Source organism: Glandiceps talaboti, chromosome 10, assembly GCF_964340395.1.
Source record: "Glandiceps talaboti chromosome 10, keGlaTala1.1, whole genome shotgun sequence".
Classification (NCBI taxonomy): Eukaryota; Metazoa; Hemichordata; class Enteropneusta; family Spengelidae; genus Glandiceps; species Glandiceps talaboti.
In genome coordinates, this window is record NC_135558.1 from 11,594,381 (window position 1) to 11,621,925 (window position 27,545).

General features: G+C 36.7%; 3 protein-coding genes across 5 annotated transcripts in view; 1 reads left to right on the plus strand and 2 right to left on the minus strand.

Annotated features, from left to right (window-relative positions):
• LOC144441488 (uncharacterized) overlaps nt 1-7,201 on the minus strand; it is a 32,706-nt gene extending 25,505 nt beyond the window's left edge. Inside the window, exons 1-2 of the mRNA XM_078131070.1 lie at nt 7,005-7,201; nt 6,739-6,840 (exon numbers count right to left, since the gene is read on the minus strand). Of these exons, the coding sequence (XP_077987196.1) occupies nt 6,739-6,840; nt 7,005-7,015 (113 nt within the window). The 5' untranslated portion in view covers nt 7,016-7,201. The remainder of the gene's footprint in view (nt 1-6,738; nt 6,841-7,004) is intronic.
• Nucleotides 7,202-7,209: 8 nt separating this feature from the next.
• On the plus strand, nt 7,210-13,889 carry LOC144441489 (glucose-induced degradation protein 8 homolog). Its single transcript, XM_078131072.1, has 5 exons — nt 7,210-7,358; nt 9,079-9,239; nt 10,343-10,539; nt 11,192-11,389; nt 12,612-13,889. Exons 2-5 carry the CDS (start codon nt 9,122-9,124, stop codon nt 12,786-12,788), a joined length of 690 nt encoding a protein of 229 aa, XP_077987198.1. The 5' UTR covers nt 7,210-7,358; nt 9,079-9,121; the 3' UTR covers nt 12,789-13,889.
• A 7,104-nt stretch (nt 13,890-20,993) lies between these two features.
• LOC144440944 (uncharacterized) overlaps nt 20,994-27,545 on the minus strand; it is a 52,321-nt gene continuing 45,769 nt past the window's right edge. For all 3 annotated transcript variants that reach the window (XM_078130419.1, XM_078130418.1, XM_078130417.1), the window contains 2 exons: nt 22,975-25,268; nt 20,994-22,472 (listed from right to left, as the gene is read on the minus strand). In XM_078130419.1, the coding sequence (XP_077986545.1) occupies nt 22,464-22,472; nt 22,975-25,268 (2,303 nt within the window). In that variant the 3' untranslated portion in view covers nt 20,994-22,463. The remainder of the gene's footprint in view (nt 22,473-22,974; nt 25,269-27,545) is intronic.

Genomic DNA, 27,545 nt, shown 5'->3' on the forward strand with positions numbered 1-27,545 from the left:
ATGTACAACCTGAGGGTTTTTTTAACACATTATGTGGGTATTAAGAAAATAAGTTTAATTGTTTGACGGTCACATTACCACTACATTCTCTGTACAGTATTGATTAATACTCACAAGTGTTTGGTATTTCATTAGAAATTTTCAAATTCCATTGTGTACCCTCAATGAATTTGGAATTCCGTCACTCCACAAAAGTGAATGTTAGGTATGAAGTAGCCATGTGTGTTCCGTCCAAATATGTGGTTTGATCCTGACTTGAGTGCAAGTAGTTAAAAAACACGACGATCATGTTTAGTTGAGCACACAATGGCTATCACTCCATTTCCATATTATGGTAATATTTGTGGACACAAAACACACCAGAGATTTCTTTTTTCTCTTCTTTGACTTCAATTATTGACACAGCTTGATTCAGAAATAGATGTCACATGAATATGACAGCTATCCATAGAATAATAATTAAACCGAAATAAATTTTTTGGATTTTTGGATTTTTTTTTTGAGCTGGGAATTGTTCACAGCGATTTTCTATCCTGATATGTACAGAAATACACACCACTCTATAGATTTGCATTCAGGAAACTCATATAAGAGTTAATGAGATGTGAAAACTAAAAGCTAGGTTAGAAAAACACTACTGTACAAATCTGTGGATTTCATATCATATATATTCAGCAAATTATATATTACCAGGAGTGTCCAAATGATGCATTTACATCAAATATGTATGCTTTTTGCGTTAATGTGACCGCTGTGTTTCAAAAATTGTTTTTTATGTTCCTTAGAAAGCCACTGCTGCAATCATTTTGGTTATGTCATTTTATGCGTACATCTCTTTAAGTTTCCTAGTATATAAATCTGACTCCTTTTAGATAATGGAAACAATTCCATTTATGTTTTGTTTGGTTCACAAAAATCTGATTTTTTTTGCGAGAATGAATGTTCATGGACTCTGGGTTCAAATTTAATTATGGAAATTTCTACTCACAGCAGCATTTTGTTAAGGATGGGGTAAGCAAGTAAAATATACCGAGGTTCCCACATAATTTTACCAGGATTCCCAAATAAAATTATGGTAGACTGTATGGGAAACTATGCAACTTTTATCTCTTTCTCTCTTTGTTACCGGGGTTCCCCAACCTTAGCAAAAACACTGTCACGGGTAAAAAAAAATGAAAATTCACTTTCACGAAATGTTTTGACTCTGTGAGTACAATTGTTGATTCCTAATCTTGGTTTTTGTTCAAATGATCTGAACAATAAAAGAATGCAAATTGTTACTGTTATTTGTACTGTACAAATAGAAAGAGTAAGCACAGAAAGAGAGTTCAAGGGCTACTGTCACTTAATTATACAGTTTCACTCAAAATACCCTCTGAATATAATTGCTTTTGTATCCGTGGCCTAGAAAATTCCAGACAAACCTACAAAACACGATGATTCATTCAATCAATGATCATTATTCTATCAAAGGATAAAATAAAATTCAAAATTCAAAAGTCAAGTTACATGTGCAGACAATCTTTAATGGCTTTTCAATTCAATAAAAGCAGCCATACATTTTTTTAATCAAAGTGAGTCAACAAATCTTGCTACCTTCAAAATATTACCACCTAGGTGACTCATAAAAACCACTACTTCATTCATTTTGCAAACAAGATGGTGGACTACATTATGACAACAAATAGGAACTCAAAACTTAACATGCTGAAACTTATCTTGTTTCTGGTGCAATTTACCTCAGTATAGTAGCACATGACAAACAAGAAATACGAAAGATTTAAAATTGTAAATTTGAGCTGTAGCATGTCGCAATGACAGCAAACGTTATTCCTTCATGTATAATATTTGGATCTGATGAGTTGTTGACATCTTTATGGAAGATAGACATTGTTGTATTGTTCTATGATAGGACCCCCTAGCCTTCTAACAGGAAGCAAACCTTGACATGAGACTGGGAGGTTGTCAACAACTGGAAGAAACTACATGTACATTGCCTCAAGCTAGAATTTAGAATTGAGATATTTCCAAGGATTCTCCCCATATTGGTCAGCACTGATCTATACACAACAAGTACTCAGAAAATGCAATGCTTTCACTCAGTTCCATTGTTTACATGAATTACACATTTGATAAGTAACAAGTATATTTTAGTATTGATTTCACAATCTATGTTATTCTTAAAGTTATTAAATGGTCAACCAGCATTCCTTTGGTGTGGAGAGAGAGACCTGGTTTCTGTCAAAATACACATTACAAGTAGGTAGTATATGAATCTGTATCAATGGACATTATCATTCAATCAACATAGTCACATTTACTAGTGACCTTTGACATTTGATATATCAACAGCAACATTTCAACATGATGAAGAAACACTGACTGAGGCAATAATTCTGAGACTAGGCGTGAAAATGAAACATTTTAAGAATGTTTTACACCGCACTGAATGTACAATAAACAAGGTAACGAAATATGACACAAACATACACAAGTTTTGTATACCTTAGATGTATCTTTATACTTATAGTTAAGTATATACACATGACGTATGTGTGTAGTTCCACTCAACAGTACAATATTACATGTGTATTCCTACATCTAAGCCTATTTTCTACACCTACGCCCATAGTACAATGTGTATGATTTGTATAATACTGTTCCTACATCTGTAGCCTATAGTGGTACATACATGTTGTGTATTTCTGTACATTTAACTGTATGGTATTACACCTATGTATTTCTAAATCTAAGCCCATAACATAATATTTGTCTATTTGTACAGAGTACTACAATACCAAACACGTCAAGAAACAAGGATTCACTGGAAAGTATGAGATTTAAACCATGGCCATTCTACATCAATAACAACACGTCTCTACTTCATTGGTTTCATGGTATACAAACTTGGCAAAACATTTAGAATTGCTATTATTTCATCCTTTATCACACTTAGCTTGCACTGATATAGTTAAAATCATTCTCTAATATTTTCTTCATTCAGTTGGAAAATACTCATGACATATGGGTGTTGTCACTGCTCATCTTCAATTCATAGTGATAAGGCCCCTTTATATAAAACTCCAGAGTCCTATTTTCCTGAGCTGAATACAGAAAAATATTACGAGAATATCAAATTATCCATCGGATGTACATCTAGCCTAGAAGTCCAATAAATCTGTGTCTGATACATCAGTCATGATCAAGAGTACGAAATGTAACCTTGTGCACAGATTGATTGATGATCTGTTGAATCATTCATTTCTTGTAACATCTCCTGGCATTAAAACTGTTCACTGCCATAATTTTATTCAAGGTCAAGGAAAGTTTAATTAGTCATGACCCCCCTGAAATAGTTGTTGATTTTTAGGTTCAGTGAGTACAAATGATTTGTTGTATAGCTAAGATTAGTTTTGCATAGCTACTTTGGTATTCATATCACCTGGATATTTTGGAGAAGTGGATTTCATGAAAACAGAATGTTTATTTTGTATTCATGGTACAATATGCATGTATTATCAAACTTATTATATTTATTATATCATTGTGCTTTAATGGACAAATTGGTTCAAATTATAATATTGTCGCAATTTTTTATTTCTCATTTTGTGTGCAATGAATGAGTACAACAAATATTTTCATTTTTTGCAGCTGCACTAGCTAAAACTGAAACATTTTTTAAAACTGTTTTGTAGATATAATGACTTAGTATCATACATACACCCTGCATAGTACCTGTGGGTAAACGTAATTGTGTAGCAGTATTTATTTAGTACAGCATGGGTGCAATATAGCCAATCAAATTGATTTTGGGTTAGCACACAAAAATCAGCACCTCCCTCCCCAAGAATCACAATTTCAACCTATTAGGCAAAAAAAAAATCAAAAAATCAATGTTTCTGCACATCAATTAAATACCCTCGCGTCAGTCTTCTTTTTTTCAGTGTTTGTCCAGTCCATGCAGTCTGCAGATAGGGGGGGGGGGGGGGGGGGGGGGACGACAAGACACGACACAAAAAGAACCCACCCTACTTCAGTGAAGACAACTGCAGAGCTCATCATGAACAAGCAAATGACATCTGCCCCAGACACACTTGCTCTAAAGTACTAAATAAAAAGTACAGTAACTGCCATACATGTAAATACATGTAGAAGATTAAGTGACAGATTTGTTGAGAAATTAAAAAAATAAAATAAAAAACAATTTGTATTGTCGTACCACTTTGGACAAAATGTCCTGACCAGAAATGATTCTCTTTTTTCAGCCTTACTTATAATACTATACTATGCATAGTCATAAACAAAATAGACCGCTAACTGACATGTGCAATGTCTAATTAGTGATATTTTAAGAATTCTCAGTAAATGTATTGTGGCTGTCTAATTGAAAAAAAAAAAATACCCTCGTTACAGCTAGTGTAGTGCTGGTTTAATTGAGTTGTAATAAGTTTTATGGAAGTGTTATTTCTCACACAAAGCCCAAAACAATTTACCAGTATTGTTGTTACTCTTGTTGTACAATGTTGAAACATCTGTGCAAACAGTCCTGAAATATGTTGCTCTAGTGTAGAAGGAACTGTGTGCCGCACATTTTTCATAATTTCCAAATTCCTGATAGTGATAACAGACCACAGAACTCAAGTACAATCCTTGTCTGGGTTTTCCACAAATCATCATAATTTATTCCAAGAATACTATTTTGACTGGCCTATTTCAAATACTGTTAAGAGACATGGTTAACCACTTCCTTACAACAAATATTTCAATGAACACATGGGCTTAGAATGAAATTATTTTTTGACAATAAAATAGGGGCGGACAAGTATAGAAGGGTGGCCATTTGAGGTGGACCATACAAATCATATTTATGTTAGGGAGCCTACCCCTATCCCTATCCCTAACCTCACCTTAATCATAACTCCCTAGCTTGGATACAATAATGTGTGTACTGTATGTACAGTCAGTCCATTGTTCTACATTCTTGTCTCAAAATAGTCAGTTAAATGAATGACTAGACAAAATTTAAAGTAAAGTTGAGTAGTGTTTTGCGGAGGCAGGTAAATAGATAAAATCTACCAAAGTTCCTAAATCACTAAGCTTGGTGGCCACCCTCTTCTTGACGTCCTAATCCTGCTTCTGCTTTTACATAAACTTGACCTGAAGAGGGTTGAGATGGAAAGGACTACAATGCCTTGAAATAGTGTTTTATGGTCCCAAACTATAAATCACTTTACATTGGTTCCCCACTAAAATCCACTAAAATCATGGCAAAAAAAAATGAGAAAATTTGTTTCAGTTTTACTAGATTTCCCTCTCTCTATAATATTAGGGTTCCCCAAACTACAGGAAAACCACTGTTGAGATATATACAAACATAACAAACCATAATTACATCCACCTTACAAATGGCAGGAAAGTGCTTGATACTGTGAAGGGGTTAATGTTAACACACATATCCTGCAGACACATAAACACAAGCATGTTTGTATATGTTAAACACTAAAGTCAGAAGGGACTTTGTATATCACAGGTCAACTGTCTACCTGACCATTAATAGTACAAATACACTACTTACACTCCCCCCAACATTAACCATGTACTATGACATCAATATTATCTGCACATAATTACAAACACTTGGGTCTACGGTATCCACACATTGCCACGGGCTAGTTGGGGTGTACACCAAAATAGTTCAAAAATCACTATATTCTTTAAACATGTCATTTTCAGTAACATGTGGAATGTTCAATGTAATGTGGTGGTTCATATATTTCACTTGTTTCAACATCTCTCAAAAAACACTTAAAATAAGATTTGGGAAACTTAACTTCATGGATTGAAATTTCCTAATTATCAAAACAAAACAACCATTTAAGAGTGTGTACTGAAACAAAATATGTGCAGTCTTTATATGGGCCAGGGGTAATTTTTGAGACAATATCATGACCTTTCAGTAATATGAAATGTTCACAATTAAAAGCCATTTCTAATATATATAATAATATATTTCTTATATACAATAAAACTCAAGAAATGTAATGCATTGAAATTTCTTAATTACCAGAACAAACTAACATTCATGAATATTCAAGTTGAAAAAAATTGATAGATCATACATGGTCTTGATGTTGGGTTATTTTTGAGAAAATATAAGCTCCAAAATGCAGTGTCAAGGCCAATGCTAAGGGGTAATGTCCTCTCTTAGGAAACCTACAATGCTGTCTGTACCTTTGGGTAATTATCATTCTCAAGGCTATGATCATTGATGTACATGTCTACTTTTACAAATGCGAGATGCATTCTTCTATAATTATTGCCAAGAATTTGATGTTTTCTTATATTTTATTTTACTTCATACATCATAATACTGAATAACTCTCGTAACCGTTATAAAGAATACCAATGTAAACAGAGAATATACATAAACAAAGGCGTGTTATGAAATGTAAGTTATTATACACAAAAGCCTGTATATTATTTGTAATGATACCGTCTGTAATTTTTTTCTTGAAATAGTCACCAAAAATGTTACTTTTAGTGGGGTACGGTTACATAATTATGGAATCTTATCTTCAGTATATATTCGTCGAGTTATAAAGTGCACATACCACTATAATTGGTGTTACACTTGTTTCATACAATGTGTAGTTCGACGTACGTACTGACGCACAGGGCCCAGCAGAGTGTTGGCAACACACAGAAGCACTTCCTTGATACAACGATATAGATACTTACACTTTTACTCCCGGTGGTGGTTCCCAAACACATTCTCCGGTAGTGAGGTTGGCATACATATGCTCTTTCGTCCTTGGTTCGATTATTTCCACCCATTCTAACCTGGATTAAAGGAAAACCAAAGAAAAATTTGATTGTACGAGTGTACACCCATCGATGCACCAAAGCTATGAAGACCGCCCATTTTGAGCCTCTCCATTTTAAAAGCAATCGTACGCTAATTCCTTTAGGAGATCTCGACATATTTCTGATAAAACATAACTAACCTTTCAGCCATATTATAAATCGATGAAAGACCCGCTTAACAGACGAAGCGATCAGTAATAACACCTAGAATTTTTAGGTCCTTCGTCCGTTCAGTATCGATACTGCGTTACGGACCTTTACGCCGCCATCTTGGAGGCTACGTTTACCGGAAATGCCCGGCTTTGCTCGAAACATCGATGCTCGCCTTCGGTCAATGACGAACCCCACCCGAAGTAATCCGATGTTGAGGGCATCACAACTGCGCATGCTCACATTAAGTACCGAACGTACCACACGACATTTACAAGTATCAAAGCGGAAGTGAGATTCTTCTCTGGGAATTATCAGCTGATCAGTTTCCCGTTCTTATAAATGTAAGTACAAAGAAAACCATTAGTTGCCATAGCACCTTGACGACACAAAGAATTAAAGACCAACTTCATTAGGAAAGAAAAAAAGAGCGATGTCTACCCGAACGTCAAACTCAAATCACACTGTGATGACTAAACATAACTAGAATTGTGTGTAAAAGATCCACAGTTATTCAAGCTGTGGTCATATCTACGAACAATGCTGTAACCAAAATGCAGGGACACTTCTATGTGTATTATTTTAAAACTCAGTTGTAGGATATTTGTATTTCATGGGCTTAGTTTCCAATTGAGATGGACATGTTGTTATGGTGTATACAATTACAAATTGTTCCATTCATGTTTGCAACTTCGAGTTGGCTTGGATCACCAGCCATGTTATTATATGCTCCCTGTTATGATGCAGTAATGGCTACTAGACAAAGCGCCATAATTCACACAAGCTTGTGCTAACAATTTATGCTTCCACTACAGTACCTGGTAGTTCATAAGGTTTTCTTACATCCCATTGATTCATTGTCAAAGTCAAGTGGCAGCTCAATAAGATTTTTAGTCTTGGTGTTGTAGCAGTGGGGACACTCACGGTAATAACATCCATGCTAAACTGAAGGAACAAAATAAATGGAAGTTTAGCACATGGTTTTACCTTGGTATTTTCACTGAAATATGTATGATTATGCATGTATTTTTACAGTTATCTGTCTTTACACAATTAAATTTGAAGATTCTACAGTTATGATTGTTTAATTTCACTACACTGTAATTCTATCAATAGATGACACAACAAGAAAGCTCCTGATCTCAGACCTTACCAGATCAGACTGAAGATTAGTAAACACAGACATCCTTGACTCTGAATAACATAATGAATGAACAATAACAAGTTTTTAATGTCATATTTTGCTAACCCTAAATCTAGCGAGCGAGCGAGGAGACTGGCGCATCTCACATTGTCCCTCTCGCTCCATAGGGGAGGGAGACAAAGGTGTGATGTACATGTAGTCAGGATTCCATAGTGAAGGGACTAAAGATGAGTCAAGTCATCCATAGGGAAAGGGGGACAAAGTTGAGTTGAAGTCCTCCATAGCAGACAGAGAGGGAATGACAATGTGTCAGAATCCTTTACATTGGGGAGGACATACATTTAGATGAGGTAAAGTCAACAGGGGAGGGAAGACATGTTGGAATCATTGTAGCACATATCACCACCTCAGTGCAATGAGGTCATAATCAATCTGATTAAAATCTGATGTTGTGAAAGTGGCTAGATGTCTTTATTTACCTCTATTTCCATCATGTTGTGACATTTGTTTCGTTTCAGGTGATCACCACCTTCCTACATCTGACCCTGTGTAAGACACAATCTTGTTTGAATCTCAAGGATCTTGTAAGGTTTCTACAACCAATCAGCACGCTTCTTTCAAAATCATTCACAGAGTCTCTGTACGTGTCGTGTTGACCTTCACGTGTAAGGGTAGTTCGTTTGCCTTTTTTTTCAATTTTTCCAGTGTGCGCAGCTGCCAAACGCTCATCCTGATTGGCTACTCAAAAGCGTGAGATCTTTGAGATTCAAATGGGATTGTCTATTACACAGGGTCAGATGTAGGATGGCGATGGAAAGAGAGGTAAATAAAGACATCTAGCCACTTTCACAACATCAGATTGAGTCATAACTGACACCCCAATATAATACAGTCTATTCCACGTGTCTATTTTATTGTAGAGGTTCCTACATAACCAGCAAGCTGGAGTGGAAAACGAGAATCATGAGTTTCCAGGAGAAGAAGGAAGAGGTAGATCCTGAGGAATGGATGGAAAAATTACAAACATTACACATTACAAGGGCAGATATGAATAAACTGATTATGGATTATTTAGTAACAGGTAAACTAGTAGAATGAAATAATTCTTGTGTTACATGGATTATGGATTATTTAGTAACAGGTAAACTAGTAGAATGAAATAATTCTTGTGTTACATTGACGGAAAGATTTGTCACGATTCAAGCAATCCCTTGATCATTTGCGAGTGATAAAGGGAGTGTCCACTATAACAAATCTGTAACTTTTTTGCATCTCGGGGCAGTGTTTTGAGGGACTGTAGCTACAAATGTAGGTATTTGTATGGTTGTATGTAAAGTAGTGTGGCCAAATTTTGTTGTTGTGAGTCACCACATAGTAAGAGATACGGGAACACCAAATTTTGATGTGTCACTAGAAATTGTGTATCTCAGTGGCACGTCAAATTGTCTTAGAGGACACACCGATGTACAGTCATTTCTCAGCCATGCATGGCTGATTGGCCTAATCATACCTTGACCATATGGTCAATATACAATGTATGTACATGACTTTGGCCAAACCAAATATAGCCAAATGGCAACAATTTTTGTAGAAGTCCACTTACAAAGATTCAGGAGCTATAATACACAGATAAGCAACCATGTATTGAGACTGGTATTACAGTTAACTTTCATAGTCAAGTATTAAAATTACGTTAGTTGTTGTATCTCAAGATTTATTTATGTTATAACTATGTGGCAGATTTGTTTCAAACCTGCTGCAAAGGTCATACATGATTACATGATATCGTATGCTGTCTTCATGCTTTGTTGTAAACCACAGGCCTCTTCATGGCACCGTCCAAAATATACTCGCCATATTTCATTGCGTCAGCAGAAATATGTGTTCTGGCATGCAAGAATGTCTTCATGTTGCAGTGTATGCTTCATTAAACATTATTGTGCAATAAAAATATGTTTGAAAATTATTGCAAATTTGAAAGTTTTGAGTAAGATGACATCTCATATTGGATCCCTTTTAAATTAAATAGCATGTACATCAATTCATGTATTGTGTGTGCCTTTGTTGAGAAGTTTCTAATATTTTATCAAGATCTAGTCTCCTCACAAAGTGTGCATTTTCCGTAGTTGGACTGATCTTCCTTTATTCAACAAACTCACAGTGTATTGTTATTGTGTTCATCAGAGGGTTTCAAGGAAGCTGCTGAAAAGTTCAAGGTAGAGTCTGGTATCCAACCCAACATAGACCTGGACACGTTAGATGAAAGAATTCACATACGAGATGCTATCCAGAATGGAAGGATAGAAGATGCCATAGCCCTAGTCAATGATCTACATCCTGAACTCCTGGATAATGATAGATATTTATTCTTTCATTTACAGGTACTCTTCTAGTTTTATGTTTCATGTTTTTGAAAATATGTAAGAAGAAAAAAAGACTGGGATATTAGGTGTTACAGTTAGTGTAGGTCTATGTATGGGATGCCTACTCATTTTCAGTCACCCCAGGCTGTTTCACATGCAAGGCATATTGTCACATTCAAACCTAAAATACTGCATTTGTTTTGACATTAGCATTACACATGTACATGTTAGACAAGCTTACATGTGTTTTAGAGATGGTCAGTTAAGAAATTGGTAAGGGGTGAGGACTCAAGGCAGGGTCAGCTGTGATGAGGGAGGGGGAGCATAATAAGGGAAAGAAAAGAAATTTGTATTGACAGTGATCAATTGCAGGTACATTGTACATGTTTGTTGTTGTTATTTCATTGATAATGATTAGTTAATGAGGGGATAGCTCATAAGAGGAAGACAGGTTTGTTTGGCAGTGGCCAGATGAGGTGGGGGGGGGGGGGGGGGGGGGCACAACATTCTTCAAAGACAATGATCTGATAAGAGAGGGGAGGAGAAAGCAAACAAAAAGGGGTATGCATGTGTTTACCAGTGATTGGGGTGAAAGGGAACAGTTTTGTCTACATTTGTAGAAGAGGTGTCTTTCTGTTTTACTGATTGTTTTCATTTCGTACATTTACAGCAACAACATTTAATTGAATTAATTCGAAACAAGAAAACAGAAGAAGCTTTAGAATATGCACAGACACATTTGGCTGAAAGAGGAGAAGAGAACTGCGATGTTTTACCAGAATTAGAAAGATCACTAGCACTGCTTGCATTTGAAAATCCAGAACATTCACCATTTTCAGAATTATTACATCCTTCTCAAAGGCAAAAGGTAATGTATCTGTTTTGAGTTCTAGTACATCTCCAATCATTGCAGGTTCTCTGTTTTGTATATATTTTTTATTTTAGGACACTTGAAGGTTGTAGTAGCACACCCCCACATGCCCCAAAAATGGTTTAATCTTGCAATTTATTCACCAATCAAACAGATCCTTTTATACCAGCCACTTTGTCAAACCATCGTCAGTGGGAGTCCCCATAATGAATAACGCAGGGTCATGTGTCCTGGAAAGGCCTTGAATTTCAGAGGAGCCCTGGAAAAATAAATCGACAGGACAGTCAGTGTTACTGTTGTCAAGTGTAAATTAGATTGTTAACCGTTGAGAAATATGTATTAATAAACATGTGTGGCGACAAAACATGTATTTCACTGTTCAACACTTCTGGAAAATAACCAAAGTTGATCTGAATATTCCTGGAAAACTGGTGAAAAAGTCATGGAATTTTATTTGACTTAAGTGTGTGAACTGCATAATTCACATTTTTGGACAATGCATTGCCGATAGCCAACAATTGAATTAACTAGAGTGGACGTGTGGTAAATATGCAAGAACACTGCAATTACTAAGAAAGACTTGTTATTAACGTGGGTTAATTTTATAAATACCTGTCAAATTATTGTCACCTGAGGGAATACTGTTTTGACCCCAATTAATAAAGTAACCTTGAAAACATAGCAGAATTGGTTTTGCATCAACTTTGTAAATGTCATGACAAAGTCCAGTTTCTATGTTTATTCTAAGTTTGAATGTTAAATCACAGGTAATGGAAGGCATTGATAGTCAGTGTTCACACATAAGTGATGACACTTGCATTATAGTTACTACCAAACCAGGGTGACTATAGAGTTTGAATTAGACAAGACAGTGTTTTTATGTCTCACACCAAGGTTTTTTTGTTACAAATTACATAAAACAAAATGCACACACTGATAGCGCACAAGCATATAAAATGATACATTTTATCTCACTGTGAACACAAACAAATATCACAGTCAGATGAAACATGGAACATTCAAATACAGAACTGTTCGTTTGTGTTCGGAATGTCCTAGTATTTTGTGTTTGTGTAATTCATGACAAAAAATGTTGTGTGAGAAAAACCATTGTGTCACCTAACTGAAAGCCTACTGTCTCTCTGATTTGGTAGTATTAGTATTTTGACATTAAAACATACATTATCTCATGTCCAACTTTACTCCGTTCTCTTGACAGGTTGCCAGTGAATTAAATGCTGCTATTTTAGAAATGGAAAGTAGAGAATCCACACCAAAGCTTGCCAAGCTGTTAAAACTTCTATTATGGTCGCAAGATCAGTTAGATTCAAAAAAAGTGAAGTACCCCAAGATGACAGACCTACCCACTGGAAAAATACACCCACATACAAAGTGATATACCCCAAGATGACAGACCTACCCACTGGAAAAATACACCCACATACAAAGTGAAATACCCCAAGATGACAGACCTACCCACTGGAAAAATACACCCACATACAAAGTGAAATACCCCAAGATGACAGACCTACCAACTGGTAAAATTCACCCACATACAAAGTGAACTACCCCAAGATGACAGACCTACCCACTGGTAAAATTCACCCACATACAAAGTTAACTACCCCGAGATGACAGCCCACCCACTGGTAAAATTCAACCCCACACAAAGAAGTGCACCCCACAAGATGATAGATGCATACCCACTGGTAAAAAATTCACTCCCATGTAAATTAAACAAAAGACTTGCAAACGACTGAAACCCATGGTAGTGAATATAATATACCTATGACACTACATATTTAGAGTTATAATCCAAACTGAGCATGCCCAGATGCAAAGGACTATGGGATTATTTGTATATATGCTAATACATGTAGTTAACTAGAAGGATACTCCACATGCTATGGTCTGAATACCCAAGACTACATTATTTTGTGGCTGCAAACAATGTGACATCATGTTTACCACTGTAATAAGTTCAGTTGAATGATACAAATTTCCCATGATGCATCATTCAAGATGGCAGTTTTGAGAATTCCCTATTCAGATAAATTCCAGAGTCCCTTTGAATGAACAGCTCAGAATACATACAGAATATTGAAACTATAGAGGTATCACGAAATTCCAACAGTAGAGCTGTACCATGCGTAGAAACTCAAGTCGGACCGACTTCTGAAAACATTTCTGAATAGCCGTTGTCATGAAACACAAGTTCAAGTTCCAAAGAAACAGTTCATGTTAATTAGCTCTCTGAACCCAGTGGAGAAAACAATGCACATACCATCAACTGTCATGATACTTAGTAGTCTTTCTGCCTAGATTCCATGGCATGTCATTGGTTCATAAATTATATGTATATGAGTTGTAACATAGAACTAGTGGGTAGTTTTACACGTTTGCTGTATACAAAATGTAGGCTTTTTAGGATCATATTTCAGGTTTTGTTAATGTTTAAACTTTTCAACTTTTGGTTGGCTAAATGTCAAAACAAAATAAAGCAATGTTTATATCATATTTTTTTGAATTTGCGGAGATATGTAGAGTGAGTGAGTAAGAGGAAGTGAAAGAGATAACACAACAAAAGATGTAATGTATTACCATTCCTGCAAACTCAAGCTAATATTTCTTACACGACACTGTGAAATAGGCCTTTCCAAAATTTGCCTTGGTGGCGCGCTACTTCCTGTCCATGTGTACCTTGGGGGTATACATGGTATAGGTTACTTGGTTAATCATAGAGCACTGCTGTTTTCCTTGGTGCCTGAAAACAATATGAAAAACATCCCTGATTTACAGTTCTACAGAATACCAAAGGACAAGGCTCTTAAGAAACAGTACTATGAGGTGATGATACCCCCAATATGAGAGAGGGCGCAGTATTATTAATTTCCTGTTTGCAGTCTGGAATGGAAAAGAGGTAGTGGTTTATGATGATCTGTATTACTTGTACCTTTTGTTTATGCTCTCCTTATAGAACTCCTCTAAACAAGAAGGCCAACCTATAATGTACAAAGGATGAAGTTCAGCAGATATGAAATGTGGTAGATACCATTATTTTAGCCTTTGTCAGATCAATTGTTTCACTGTCCATAACTTTACTAAACAATATGAGTGCTATACATTTTAACGTGTTCAATATGTGAAAGAGAGGGGAGAAAGTGTGTGTGTGTGTGTGTGTGTGTGCGCAAGAGGAACTGAAAAGGTAAGAGGTAGAGACAGCAGTAACCATGACAAACTATTCCCTCTTATGAAATATACTGATCAGCGCCCTCTAGTGGCCGGAATTCAAGCAAAATCATTGCAGAAATCGGAGACTACACAGCAGCAGCATTTGTTTAGAATCATAAAATATCTTGAAATCTGCAATAGATGAATATAAATAATCAGTTTATTCACATATATGAACCTACCACAGATAGTTAAATGGGATGACTACATGTTTTGCTCATATGTGTACACAATGATGTAGTTAAATACTAGTATCAATATTGTTAGTCCCTGGAAAACTAGTCCCGGTGTTTCCATTTTTCATTTCATTTCAAAAGCTATTTACTAATGGTAGGTAATCAGCATCACAACTTCTACGAGAAATATCGATGCAACTGAGCACTCTGTACATATGAGTTCGTAACCATGGTGAAAACGCTGATGGATGTACGGTAAGAATTCTTATCCTCGAAATCAAATCCAGTAACTTTAGAATGACCCGTCAACTTCCTTATTCCTTTCTATTTCGTCCCTGTCATTCTTTACAAAACGTAATTAATACTCGTCTAGCGACTCGTAGCGACAAGTCCCCTCAGATCACTCGTATTTTCCTTGGCTGAACAAAGGAAACATTGGGGAATAATATTTCATTTTCAATTTTTGTGCGTGTTAATAAACTACTTCTGTCAGGTGACTAGATATCTGTCTTCTAATTTGATAAATTCACGGACGTTTACCCAGGTTGAAAGTTGGGTGTAAGGAGCACTTGGACTAACTGCTTGTGTATCTTATACGTCGCGTCGTTCCGCCCTCACCGGCCGGATGGCTTGACCTATGTGTGAGGGCGTCCTGTCACGGTGCACGTCGTATACTCGGTATACTACCTTACAGACTGTGTGAGGGTTGGGGAGGTGGTTGTACATATTATTTTGTCCTCAACCAAATGAATAGAATGAGTAAAAGTACAAAAATACAATAATTATTACATATACAAAATATCCAAAGTCTTTTATACAACCTGTCTGACGAAGTTCCAGTAAAAATAATGAAACAGTGTATTGCTTCCTGATTTATTCAATGGAAATGAGCACAGCTGTGTTTGATGCGTTACTTGGTGTATTTTGTAAAATAAAATGTCCGATGTCCACATGCACACTCTTGGTGGTAACTTAAATTGTGAAAGTGAACTAACCGTGTTGACTTGCGCCATGATGATGACGATGGTAATTATCTCCCTCCAGGTTAAAGAAAGCTACGAATACGTACAGTTTTGTTTTAAACCTTTCTGGCGAATTATTGCAAAAGAATTTCCCCTACCACAGTTAGAATACGGTTTAGACAATAGATATTGTGATTAATAGTAAAACTGTTGTGTTCAAACGACTGTTTTTTCAAAGATTTATTGAAAGTCTACAAGAATTTCATCACATGCCACAAATGTGTTGTTGTCATGTACTATACTTCGACTTCAAGACTGTATGTAAATGTAAGTACTGAAGAAACTCGGCTTTCTTAACTAGTTTCGAAGATAGACACAATAGATTTTACCAAATTTATATTTGGGGAAAGTGACAATGAAACTGTAATTGCGAAGTTGAAATGTTTGTGCATATGTGTCATAAAAAATTCCATTAAGGGGACAGTGGGAACGAAAAGGTTGGTGGCGCTTTTCATGACACAAACGGTGACCCGAATTTTTAATCTGGTCTGAAGAGAGATTGGGGAATGACAAAGTCGGACGTATTCAATAACTGACGTCGGCAATAACAAGCTTATCATCGTTGGTGGCGCTTTTCATGAAACGGTATGGAAGCGGCCAAACCCAGAAAACTTTGACAGTTCAAGGGATATTGCCGTCCGGGTTTGTTGCTGTCAAAATTAATGTCAATTGGCTAATACTTGAAGTTCTCTATACAAGTTACAGTGTGTAACTAGTAAAAGGAAAAAGGGTGCATGTATCTACATCGTATTAATGGGTGTACTGATATTGAAAGAGTAGTTTCGAGAGTGCGATTTTGCATTGTAAGTTTATCTGTGTTCAATAACCATCATCCATGGTCGATTGCTACAGTGGTATTCCGCCAAACAAAAATATTGTTGACTATTGATTTCAAATTTTAAAATGTAAGTCACATATTTCTCAGTATATGTTATACAACAAGCACACAGAGTTTAAATAAAAGTGATGACGAGGTACGTTATGTTTTAATAGTTTCGGCGAAACATTGGTTGAAGTATCAGGAAAACGTAAACACATTCTTCAATATTTTAATCGATATTTTGTAATATAAACACATTTTACTCGATATGATTTATATGAAAAATGACGACATTTCAAAATACAATGTCTTTTAAAAGAATTACCGACGAGTGTTCAGACAATCCCGTTTTCCACTTCCGCCCCCATCAAACTAGGTAGCCATGGCAAATACTGATCGGGCGTACCTGTAGACAAAACAGAATGCACGGAGACATGTCATACAGTAGAGTAAACTAATCGTGCCCAGTATGCCACCTTTAATATTATATTTTAATCAACTTAGAAAACGTCGAACGTCCCGGGAGATAAAGAATTATTTGTAGAAAGGTCACAGTAAAGACATGAATACAAATCCACCTTTACATGAAACATGTAAGTTTACGGTTCGGAACCTACGTATATATACATTCGATTTTAATCCATCAAGCTGTCACTTTTACAATATAATTCTCTAGTTTGTCTAAATCACTGGATCTGAGACTCAGCTACACTAGCTCACGACTAGTAAGCGTGTGCATAGTGAACGAGTGTTGCGGAGTCAGTAGCCCATCTACACGGCACTAAAAATCCTACCTGAGGTAGGATTCAGATAGTTTGAAGCCCGTGTAGGCGCAATTCTATCCTACCTCACGTAGGACTTGGGACTGCCTCAGGTAGGACGACCTACGTGTAGATGGGGCGACTCATCCAACGACGGCTAAATAAATAGCCCAGAGCATGGGAAACATACATCATATAAACCTTCCCATCTCCTGAATGTTATCATGCGACACACGTGTGATATTCATAAAATGAGCCATACGAATTAGGCCTATCTTCTGTTCTTGACCACCTCAATAGCTCCGTTTCACGTACACCTAAAGTGTAATCCTGGTCTTTAAACTGATATGAATTGATCTGCTTAATTCATAATACATTAGTTCATATTCTTAATTTAGTGCGCCTCATCTCATACAGTACCAGCTTTGAATCCTCAATGAATACAGAATTCTAACCACTCATCTCGGTGTCAGTGTCTCCATTCATACATATTCCATGTCACAGTCACCATTGCCATCTGCCATCACCATCAATACTTCCACTGCACATTCATAATACACGAAAGAGAAAATGGTTCAATTTCGAATTCCGTTCATACTTTGGGTGATTTTAATTTTCCTTTCGTTCAATTAAAATATGAACAGAATACTTGATAAAATGGAGGGCGGGGGGTTCAATACGAATGAAGTAAACTGAGTACTTTCCTTTATAAGATCTTATAGCTAATTACCTTGGCAACGAATAATTACCATTTCTATTTTGCTCTTGGTCGTGTTTGTACATGCATTTAATGTGCAGTGGATTGTGGACAGGTTGGTTAATTCGATGTTGTCCACTTCCGTTCCATCACAAAGGTTTGAGAGTACAACCAATTGAAAGAGAAATATCTGAGAGGGTTACCAAGGTAAACCAGCAGTAGGTCTGATGAATAGGGGCACAGAGGGTGTAGTCAGATATTAACATGGAGGAAATAAACACGGGGGGGGGGGGTAGATAGGCCAAATAAATATGGGGTGGGGGGAGGGCAAAGAAAGGGTGGTAAGATAAGCATGAAGGATGCATTAAAATGGGATAGATAGGGGTAACTTAGAGGGATTTTGATACATTAATATGGGGGGGGGGGCAAATCAAATGGTTCGTCAAGGGGGTACAATAGAGGGGACTGTTCAAATGAACAAAAAGGAATATTGAGGGGATTCGTCAGATATATTAGGGGTGTATGCATGGGAAAGTGGTCAGATATATTAGGGGTGTATGCATGGGAAAGTGGTCAGATATATTAGGGGTGTATGCATGGGAAAGTGGTCAGATATACTAGGAGTGTATGCATGGGAAAGTGGTCAGATATATTAGGGGTGTATGCATGGGAAAGTGGTCAGATATACTAGGGGTGTATGCATGGGAAAGTGGTCAGATATACTAGGGGTGTATGCATGGGAAAGTGGTTGATAATAATGCAATGACAACACAGACTATTGTCCTGTACCCATAGCATGCCTTTATTTTTTAAATGTTTGTAAATTGGCAAATTATAATACACTGAAATATTGGCAACTAAAATACATCATGTTAAACTTGTTAATATGCACTGTCTAGATTGGCTATGATAACAAAATATGATTTCACAGTTGGGACAATGTTACTAACACCCCCTACCCATATCTATGTCTCTCTTTACACTGTTATACCATGGGTTTGGGCTCTAATATACCGGTACGTCATCTAACCCCCACCAGTCTGTCTGACAAGACTGTTTAGGGCTGAATGACATGGTGTATCTTACAGTCCAAACATGGCTGGGTATAGTATACTGAAAAACCCTGCTTACAACATTTAATTCACATTTCCATCAAAACCACAAGTCTGTCTGTAAAGGTGATTGTTAATCAATGCAATGACTGATCACTTAATGATACACTGCTTCCATCAAATGACTCATGTTACTAGAAGGCACTGAACTTTAATTGTCATTTATCTCATGACAAGACTGGTGGTAGCTATGGTAACAATGTATCTATGACAACTGGTCATCAAGACCAGACATCTACATACTGGCTGGCAGATTACATAAGACTAATGTAGTTTTTTTTATTGAGGCATGTCAGAATTGGTTTAAAGTGTCACAGGTAACCATGGAGACTTGGTGTCAAGAGTCACATGTAACCATGGCGACTTGATATCAAGTGTCACAGGTAACCATGGAGATTTTGTCATGTCAGGCACATAACCATCGGGGACTTGGTGTCACGCACCAGTGGTAACCATAGGAACTTGATGGTTTGACATCAAACAGGTACCTACAGCAACTTACACTGTCATTGGGCAGAGTTTTGGGAACAATTTCTCCATCAATTTTTTTTTACATCTAATGAACAATGAAATTACGGCAAATGAAACCCAAAGTTTGCAAAACTTCATTTTGTGGGCGAGAATGTACGTTGATGGACCTTTCTGCATCAGCAATAGAACTAAAAATGATACAAAATTTCAAACTGAATGGAATTTACGATTTTTGATTATTTCAGGCTGGGTGGTCAAGTTAAGGTTACAGTAGTCACAGTTACAACTTTGTCTTATCAAAACAGTATATTAGTACCCTTATACCCCACGAAAACACAGAAATAGCTGTCAGCTAAACAGGCAGTTTTATCGTACTTTACTGATATATACACAGGGCCAGCGGCGGCAGCACACACACACACAAAAATAACATCTCTAGTGATTCTTTCTCCATAGCTGATCATGACAGGTAGTTTTAATGATTTCACAAATTGATAACTGCTTTTTTTTTGCATAGTATATTTATATAGCCGTAGTACAGAAAAAAAAATTCGACAAACACTGCTGAAAAAAAAATTGTAAAAAACGTATATATGTCTGTCTTCGTTATAACGTATAGGATCTATTACTACTTGGAAAAAAACATGTAAATCAGAACATGACATTGACAATGAACTTGATTATAAGACTTCACATTTACTAGAATCTTGTTGCCTTATAGGCCCACACTACTAATATAATGTCTGAAAAAATTCATCTCAAATACAGAAATGAAGGAAACACTGAAAAAAAAAAGCTTACACCAATCTCTCATACATGTATATGTGTTTGTTCCTACTTGGGTATTAAATGTTGCTATAGTTACTGCTAAACTTTGTTGTAATGGTATCACATCCGTATGTAATTGTACTTTTTTTTTTTTTAAATTTTACAAATGTAAATTCGTCGGTGTGATACATACTATGCAATCAAAAATACAAAAAAAAGTCATGCACTTTGTTCTGATTTTGAAAGCTTTTATGAAAAAGACATTTGATTGGCGGAATGCTAGGTTTCCTATACTCAAAAAATATCGAATTTTTTTTGTAACATTTTTTGTCGTTCTAACAAAAAATTTTTTCTTTGAATTTGTCATTATCTTGGTCCTTTATAAAAAGCGGATATATTTATTCTTAATCTAGTCGTAACAGACAAAACTAAATATTATCAAAAAAAAGCCATTTTATGTAAATGGTTCAAAAAGTATTCCATCTGTACCCCTAAATCCATCCAACAATCTGAGAGCATAGTAAAATTGGCTTTTTTTCTCTCTCTCTCTTTTTTTTTTTTTTGGTAAGTACATAGTTCATTATCAGTTCTTGTATATTCTTAAATATATTTTGATTACCATGAGTTTTCTTTGTCAAAAGTTGACACAAGAGACAGTGCAAAGAATTTTCTCTTTTTTTGTTGTTGTTTTGGCTTTAAAAATGGCGTCCTATAATGTATCAAAATACAATGGCGAACTATGAAAAGTGTAGGGTCTAATAGGGGAAGAAGATACACTCTGTGTTATCAGATTAGGGCATGGTCTGTACTCCAACTACAACTACACAATATTTGATGACATGCTACACAACTACACAGAAGATGATGACATCATACTCATCTATCATAAGTTGACAGCTCGCGTCACCTGCATTTCTGCTTTTGAACAAGTGTGATTTTGTTGTAAATATATGCACAAAGTCTTTCCACAGGCATGGGCTTTGGGGTGATTTCTTTATATAAAAGGGGTAAAACATATTCTGGAATTTAGCTACCAATGATTATTCCACTATACGAACAAAGTAACATTTGATTAACTTCTGAGTCAGTACACCATGTCCAAATCTTGACTACAGAGGGCGACATTTGTAGTGGCGCAGTACAGTTTTCTTTGAACAGAATATCTTGCAAGCAGTAGGAACTCAAAGTACGGTTTCTCAGCAAAGTCTATTTGCAGATAACAGAAGATATGAAGACAAAGGCAACAAAAGGGAAAAAAACTTGACATTGTTGGTTTATAGTTTTACAGAACATGTCAGACGACTAAAACACTGGGTACTTTTTGGTAAAGTAGAGAAAGTGAGAAGACATCAAACTAACACATACATACAACTTACACTTCTATGCTATATTATATATATATTTCAACTAAGCTGTAATTTGTTGGATATTATTCCATCTGTAATCGTGCTTGGTTTCTTCTACTTTTACGGTTCTCACAGTTACAGATTGAGGTCAACAGTTGATGAAAATCAGCTATGAGAAAAGGTCTACACATCGGTCAATGAAGGTCACAGGTCATCACAAGGGTCAGAGGTCACCATGAAGGTCAATGAAGGTCACAGGTCATCACAATGGTCATAGGTCACCATGACGGTCAATGAAGGTCACAGGTCATCACAATGGTCAGAGGTCATCATGAAGGTCAATGACGGTCACAGGTCATATCACAATGGTCAGAGGTCATTATGACGGTCAGTCATTGCAATGGACAGTGACAGTCAAAGGTCATCGTAACAGTAAGTGACGGTCAGAGGTCGTCATGGTGGTCATTGATAGTCCAAAATCATCACTATAGTTCAGTGAGTCAAAGGTCACCATGGTGGTCATCGATGGTTGAAATCATCCTGGTCAGACAAACAGAGGCAGTCATCAGCGGTCTTTATAGTGGTAAAGGTCAACATTATGGTCCAAGATTTCTGTCCACTGCACAGATAATTAAGTACAAATACATCCCCCAAAACATCCTCACGATTACAAGTCCTGCAAATGAAATAAAAGGTGTAAGCATACTTTAACACACAAAAAAAAAACGGGTATCAGATAGCGCACGTCACAGACAAGGAAAAAACATATCTGCAACATGAGCATACTATGTTATTACATTGAGGAAAGGAAGCAAAATAGAAGGTTTTTAACCCCAAATCATACATTTTTACCCATACGCTATATTTATGTTGTTGCTATGGGCATAGTGATGGTTGCTATGGTGTTTGGTCATTGCTTTAAAATGCTTTCACTCCCTACTGCACATAAATAAATACGAAATATATGAACTATCAAGTAAAACACAAGGCATGTATGCACATACGTATGTGCATATATACACACACGTGTACACACACGCACGCACGCACGCACGCACATACGCACACACACACACACACAGCAAACCTTACCATGCCTCTGATACAACTGAACCTCAAGTTAGATGTGCTCAAAAAAATGAAAACAAAACAGACCAAGAACTAGTTTTCATACTCACCAGCAGATCATTAGTAGTTGGTGTTTCATTATGATTAGATGTAGTTATTGTGAATTCCCCACCCAGTAAATCTCCTTCCATTGATTCATCTGGCTGTTTTTCACCACAATCATCTCCTGACCAATCAATCAACAGTTGGGCTTTATCTGGTGAACTTGAAGGCTCCTCCGAGTCGGGTGAACTCATGAAATCAACATTTTCATACACTGGTACATTCTTTACAGCAGTGTCGGATAACGGTGAACTGTCTTCGTCCTCATTGCTTGGTTCTGGTTGTCTTGAACTGAACTGATAAAAATCCTCAAATTCATCAACCTTGCTGTCTTTCTGTGGACTAACACTAAGTTCAGGTGATGATTCATCTCTATCATCACTAACATTGAGTTCAACTGAGAGTCTTTTATCGGCCTCTTCTTCGTCTGACGAGCTAGGCACAACCTTTTCCTGTTCAACAACTTCCTCTGCATAATCATTAGCAGTTTCTTCCTCTTCATCGTTGCTGTCGTCACCATGAATGAATGATTTTGGTTGCAGTTGTATTTTTTCTGACTGGAAATCAGCGTGTTCTATTTCCCCAGCTTCCCATTTGTTTCTCATGGCACTAGCACTGACTGATAACTTGACGGGTTCAGGACTTTCAACTGTCTCCCTTGCCAAATCTTCTCTCTGAGTGGGCTCGTTTTCCGTCGTCTGCCCATCATCTACATAACCTTCATAATCCTCTAGTAACTTTGGTGTCATCTCAATTTTCTCACTTTTGAACTCCGCGTGGGTGACATCACCTGCCTCCCATCTATCCTTCAATGATTTAGCACTTGCTGTTACTGGTGTACTGTCTGAACTGTCTGATTCTCGGGCGAGATCTGGACGATATTCAGGTTCATTTTCTGACATCTGTCCAGACTCATCACCCTCATAGTTCTCATCAGAACTGTGAGGTATCTCGATCCTCTCTTTCTTGATTTCAATATGGTCTACATCTCCTCGTTCCCATTTATCACGCAAACTTTTTGCATTTGTACTAAGCACAGCACCTCTCACCTCATCAGATTCCCGAACGACATCGTCACGCTGGACAGGTTTGCTCTCGTAAACCTGATCTCCCTCACTCTCATAGTCATCGCTATCTCTTACAGGTATTTCCACTTTCTCTTTCTGGATGTTGGCCACACTTTCAACCTCCCCCTTTTCCCATCTGTCTTTCAAGGACCTGGCACTTGAGAAGACAATGTTTTCAGAGGGTGTGTCATCACTTCTCACAACATCATCACGTCTAACTGGTTGGTTCTCGGCAATATGACCACTGTCTTCTTCATCATCGTCTTCAAGCGACCTGACTGGGATTTCAATCTTTGGCTTGACAGGTCTTTGGGATGTCTGCACCTCGCCGGTCTCCCACATACTTCTCAATTTCCTTGTATTACTCGAGAACACCTCTTCCTTTTGATCTGACTCCCGTATAACATCATCTCGGGGTGTGGGATTATTTTCCACAACCTCACCAGTACTACTGACTTCTTCTTCGTCATCAGTAAGTCTCGTTGGAATATCAATCTTTGTTCTTTCCTTCTTCTCAGCATTACTGACTTGCCCCGATTCCCATCTTGCTCGTAGAGATTTTGCGACACCAAAGGGTGGTCGTATCTCTTCTTTCTGTTCTGGAGATGAACGCCCATCTTCTTCATCATCAACCTCTGCTGGCGGTTCAGCTCGAGGAATTTCAATTGGCTTAGGTGTAGTTCTTGTTGTTTGGACCTCACCCTTCTCAAATCTATCTTTGAGTGACTTTAAGCCACCAGTTAGGCCGGGTGTTGGTGTAGGTTTGTCTGACTCTCTGGCAACATCATCTCTGACTTCTGGTTTACTTTCAAATATTTGTGCAGGTCCTTCTTCTTCTTCATAATCGTTACGTGCCGTTAACTGCTTGATTTCATTTTGATAGTCTTTGTAGGACTTTTTCACTTCACTTTCATTGGCCTCTTGTGATTCAAATCTATCCCTGGCAGATTTCATTCCACCGTACAACATGCGTGGTTCTTCCTTTTCCATATCCTCTCGCGCTACATCACTACGGAGTAATGGTTCGTTTTCAGCAACTTGTCCGGATTCCAATCTCTCCTCTGCCCCAAATCCATTTTTTTTAATTTCGACTTTTTCTTTTTCCCCTTCTAATTTGTCTTTGATAGAACGTAAGCCTGTGTATTCTTCTACGTTTTCTACTTCATGGTTATATTTGGTGTCGTTATTACTAGCTCTATGTGTCATATCTTCAGATAATTGATCCGTTGGTGAATCTGAATTGAGAGAGCAAAATATGATAGTTAGCAAATACATGTCAACTGTATTCAATAGTATACCCCCCTCGAAAATAATGGTAAAGTCATCTGTAATTTACATAACAATTGTTATGTAAATTAAGCCATTGTTTGATAGTAAAACCCACAGCTTTTTAAATGCTTGGGGACATAACACTTTTTTTATCGTTATGCAACATCATAAATTTTTGCTATTCCCACCTGGTTTCTAGCTTACTTACTCTGTAAAAGTAATTTTTGATACTCATTGTATTATTAACACATTGTATTTACCACCGTGTCCATAAGACAACACACTACTGTCTGCATACAAAATAAACTATTTGTGTAAATCATTGCGTACATTCTAAGCAAAAAAAGACAACATTAATATTCACACCAAACATTTTGCACATAAAAATAACTTGGTTCATGTTTCACACCACTTCTAAAACTGATTTGAGTCATACATGGAAGACTTAATTTTGCTTGAAGCCGTCAGTTTAGTACACCTCTTTGCTGTTTGATTGCTATAATTTTGATGATAGTAGTATACTGATAAGCATGTGGGAAATATAGAGCGCATGATAACAAACATGAGTGTATCATTTTTTTTTCTTCTGTTTTCTCATTTGTATGGTTTTTGAATTTGTTCAATATGGATGATGTTACTTTTCATATTTTTGTTTTTGTAAATGTTTGCGTCGTGTTTGTTTACTCTGTCACTGAATCACATACAACTGCCGACATCAAACTGTGGACCAATGGAACTTGTTACAAACAGGGAAAGTAAACAAATGAATTGTGACTATAATAACACTTGGCTCAGCATTTTGGAAATACAGAGACTTGTATTACACACCAAGGTTTTGATAAGATCAGCTTTATGGCCTCTTTATGTGTACATGAAATGCCAGGGGCACTGGAAATTTGTTTGTGAACACTATGTACACAAGTGTATAAAGAAGTATTATGTAAAGAGGCAGTGCAACTGTTCTTATCAAATGATGGAATGCTATACAAGTCTCTGTACTTCCAACATGCTGTGCCAAGTGTTATTAATCCAATTCAGTTGTTTACTTTCGCTGCTTGTAACAGGTTCCAGTCATACATGGTCTGATGTCTGATGTCGGTGGTTGTAATGTGCGAGTCATAACAATGTTACTGTTTGACTAACTTCGTATATTATACATTGTTATGTACATGAAATCATAAATATATTGACTTTGTTTAGTGAATGAATTTATGTTGTAACTTGCAAAATGAATCAAGCCCGAGTTATTTCTACAAACATAACAATGTGCCCTCTATGCCATTTTGTCACACAGAAATTTCTGGTGATGCACTAGAATTTGAAGTTCCCCAATACATTACTATGTCACAATGTGAAGGAAAAAACAAACAATTTTCACCCCCCAAAAAGTTATTGTCTGTAAACAGAGGGCACACTGTTCCACAACTTTATGTCATTTGAAACGAGAAAAAAATATATAAAAATATGAAAAAATAATAACATTCTCATCCACATTGCCTCTTTCCAAAAAAAAAAAATATATACAAAAACGTAAAATGGTGCAAACTGATGGAAAAAAAACCACAACCCACAGAAACAAGTTAATTTTACGTATAAAATGTTTAGTGTTTTGATAGATAAAGAACCCGTAGAAATACACCATAGAATAAAGACACTACATGCAATGGTTAATATCAAAGAAAGAAGCAGTTAATTTATGCAAATATATGCATATAGAAAGAGCCATAACACATTAATATGATATGACGAGATTCAGTTTGAAATGAGATATGATTTGATATACATGATTTGATACTATATGCAAGCATTGTGACACAACAGACATACACTGTATTATAATATGATTTTTATGTACTCTAAGTTGAATGAAACAAAAGTTATATGTACCCCTAACCCCAACCCACCCCACCCACTACTTTTGTATGTATATTCTTACACATTACACAAATTCTTACATTTATCAATCCTGATCAGGGTAAAAGGCGCGACTGTTTTATTTACCATATATGGCATCTACTGTGCTTGATATTTGCATTCTCTTTGGCATTGTGTGTCGGGTTTGAACCTTCACCTGCTCCGGGAAGGGGGAGGAGTGGTGGTGGAGGGTGGGGTGACATAGATACATAAGGAAATGCAAAGGACAAGCACAGCAGATATGAAATATCAATATGACAAAACAAGTTGAGTCTTAGGCAGTGAAATATAGCCTTTTCCTGGACTGGATTTGTAATCAGATTGCTTCT